This window comes from Micromesistius poutassou (genome assembly GCF_964030765.1).
Source record: "Micromesistius poutassou genome assembly, chromosome: 10".
Classification (NCBI taxonomy): Eukaryota; Metazoa; Chordata; class Actinopteri; order Gadiformes; family Gadidae; genus Micromesistius; species Micromesistius poutassou.
Genome location: NC_140280.1, coordinates 8,665,744 through 8,668,243, shown reverse-complemented (window position 1 = coordinate 8,668,243; position 2,500 = coordinate 8,665,744). Strand labels below are relative to the sequence as shown.

General features: G+C 47.0%; 1 protein-coding gene across 1 annotated transcript in view; it reads right to left on the bottom strand.

Annotated features, from left to right (window-relative positions):
- Positions 1 to 357, bottom strand: part of LOC311353933 (actin-binding LIM protein 3-like) — a gene marked incomplete at its 5' end in the record, with an annotated part of 38,980 nt that extends 38,623 nt beyond the window's left edge. Inside the window, 2 exons of the mRNA XM_084473722.1 lie at positions 1 to 53; positions 322 to 357. The exon at positions 1 to 53 is cut by the window's left edge and continues 77 nt beyond it. Of these exons, the coding sequence (XP_084329848.1) occupies positions 1 to 53; positions 322 to 357 (89 nt within the window). The remainder of the gene's footprint in view (positions 54 to 321) is intronic.
- Positions 358 to 2,500: the final 2,143 nt, after the last annotated feature.

Sequence of the window (2,500 nt, the reverse complement as noted above, 5' to 3'; positions counted from 1 at the left end):
CGGCGACTCAGCTCCCCGCCCTCTGCAATGACAGCCGCGCGTGTTGGATTTGACTAAATCCGGATTTGGACCCCCGCGGTGACCGAAGAAGGACCCATCCTCACCTCCGCTGTCTCACCGCCCCCATGTGACCGGCGGTCCCCTTAGCCGGGATAGAAGACGCAGGGCACCACACACATCCCGTCCGCGTGCAGGGTGAAGGAGGAGAGCCTGCGCGCGTGAGGACGAGTCGCTGACTCCCGGAAGGAGAGCCTCTCTGCAGCTAACGGGCGCGCGAGCAGCAGCAGGCCTGGAGCGCCGATCAGCATCTCCACTGTCTACCTCCGTGTGAGACTTGATGCCACGGGCGTGTGTCATGTGCAGACTCCCTCCATCCTAGCCGTCCTGTTGTGCAGCGGCTCAACGGCTCGCGTCTTGCTGTCTGCTTCACTCGACTGAGAAACGGGCGCTTATTAATTGGCTATAGCCCCTTCATCATCTTCATCATCACCACCCTAAGCCGACACTTTACAGACCGTATGGGAAAAGTTGTTCAATGTTTGTGCGCAGTCAGTGTGAGCCATACACCACACAGCAACGATGGTGGAAGTTAGTGAAGTGGTCTTGTCAACCGTGCTACAGACGACGCCCAGCGGGGGGCGCTGTTGGCCTGAGAACCCAGAGAACAAGGATCAGGGGCCTCAAAGACTTGCGTGGATTTCTGACTAAAACGTTGCGGACGCCAAAATCTGGAAGCTGCTGCGCTCAAAAAAAATCCGAATGTATCAATCCTTGCATAAGAACGATTTCACGCAGATTATCTTTGTAGGCTAGGCCTACATCCCAATTAACGTGAAATTGAGCGCACATGCCCGAGCCCGTCTCTCCGCCCAGTCTCCTCCCTCATTTAATATGCTAATTCGTATAAATAGGCCTGCAGTAGTGCGCTTGTTAGGAGAAAAGAGAAAATGGAGAAAGGAAGAAAAAATAACTTTAGTGAATGCGAGGTGGAGTTGCTGATTTCGGAGGTAGAGGCCAGAAATAAGATCTTGTTTGGCTCTCTTTCCTCCGGAATCAGCACCAAAAGCTAAAAACGGGCGTGGGAAAACGTTGCCAAGTCGGTCAATGAGGTTGGGCGGAAAGCCGAACTGTGGCTGACATAAAAAACAAGTGGTCGGACATCAAGGTGGACGTAAAAAGAAAGGTCTCTGCCCACCGGAGAAGCGTGGGTCAGACGGGCAGCGGGGCCAGAGTCGGGGAGCTCGTCCTATTTGAGCAAAGGGCTGTGATTTGGGATCGGCTCCTTTTTGGCCAAGAAATCATAATAGTCGCGGAACACCCGTTCATTTCGAATGTGACCATCTTCTAACAAGGCCAACACTGCCATTGTCAACCTATCGATTATTGCCACATTTTGCGCATGCTTTTATATTCTCATTTATTTGGACGCATGCTGACGACATTTATGGATTGATTTTAAGTAACAATGGCTTGTTCTTAGGCTAGGCCTACTCCACGCAACATCAAATAATAATATTGCAGTCAAGAATCTGACAACAAATGCGTGAAGAGAGATCCATTAGCCCAGATGTCATGCGTGGTCCTGAAATATGTAACGTTTAATAAACAAGTCATCACTGAAAATAATATTGCTGGGGCTTCCTTTTAATTTCCCTTTAACTCCAATAGTGACAATATAGTTTTATGGGTCCGTTTACGTTTAGCCTAATATCAACAACAGTGTCACATTATGCGTCTCGACAACAATAACGCATAATTGAAGTGCATTTAAGATCACACATCCCGACGTTCAAATCCACTTTGAACTAGCCTCATATTGCAATATTACTTCATGACTCGTGATCGAGTAGGCCTAATGTTGTTGCGCTGCATTGCCTCTATGTGCCGCCAACTGACAAAATGCAGCAGAAATGTGCAAGCCAGGCATTTAGTTTGCGTGGAGAACCGCACGTTCTCACGTCAAGGCAGTCTTTGTACATCCGAACGTTTGGGTGAGAAGTGGCTTACGCAGCTTTTTTGTGCGTAAGCAAGCTTTGTACATGAGGCCCCAGGACTCTCGTCTAATTTTGGGTCGGGCTGCAGGTCCTGATGATATCTGAACGGGTGGTTGTCTAGACAGGCAATACTGACAAGATGCATTTAAAGTCACAATGATGCATTAATAGTTGCTTTCACACATACAATGCACACATTGTGTGAATTAGGCCTACTACAAACCCCCTAAAAGAGAACAAATGGCATCTCTCTGAATAAATTCATCGGTTCCACTTTACAGTAAGGGTACAATAATGATCAACTAATTAACAGAGGTGGAAAAAGTACTGAAAAAATCTACTCAAGTTAAAGTACAGTAACATCACTGAAATTTTACTCAATTCCAAGTACAAGTATTGTAGTTAGTACAATTTAAGTACAAAGTACTCTTTTCAAAACCTACTCAGAGTAATAGTTACTGGTCATATTTAATGCCTATATTTAATGCCTCACCAAATTTTCAACT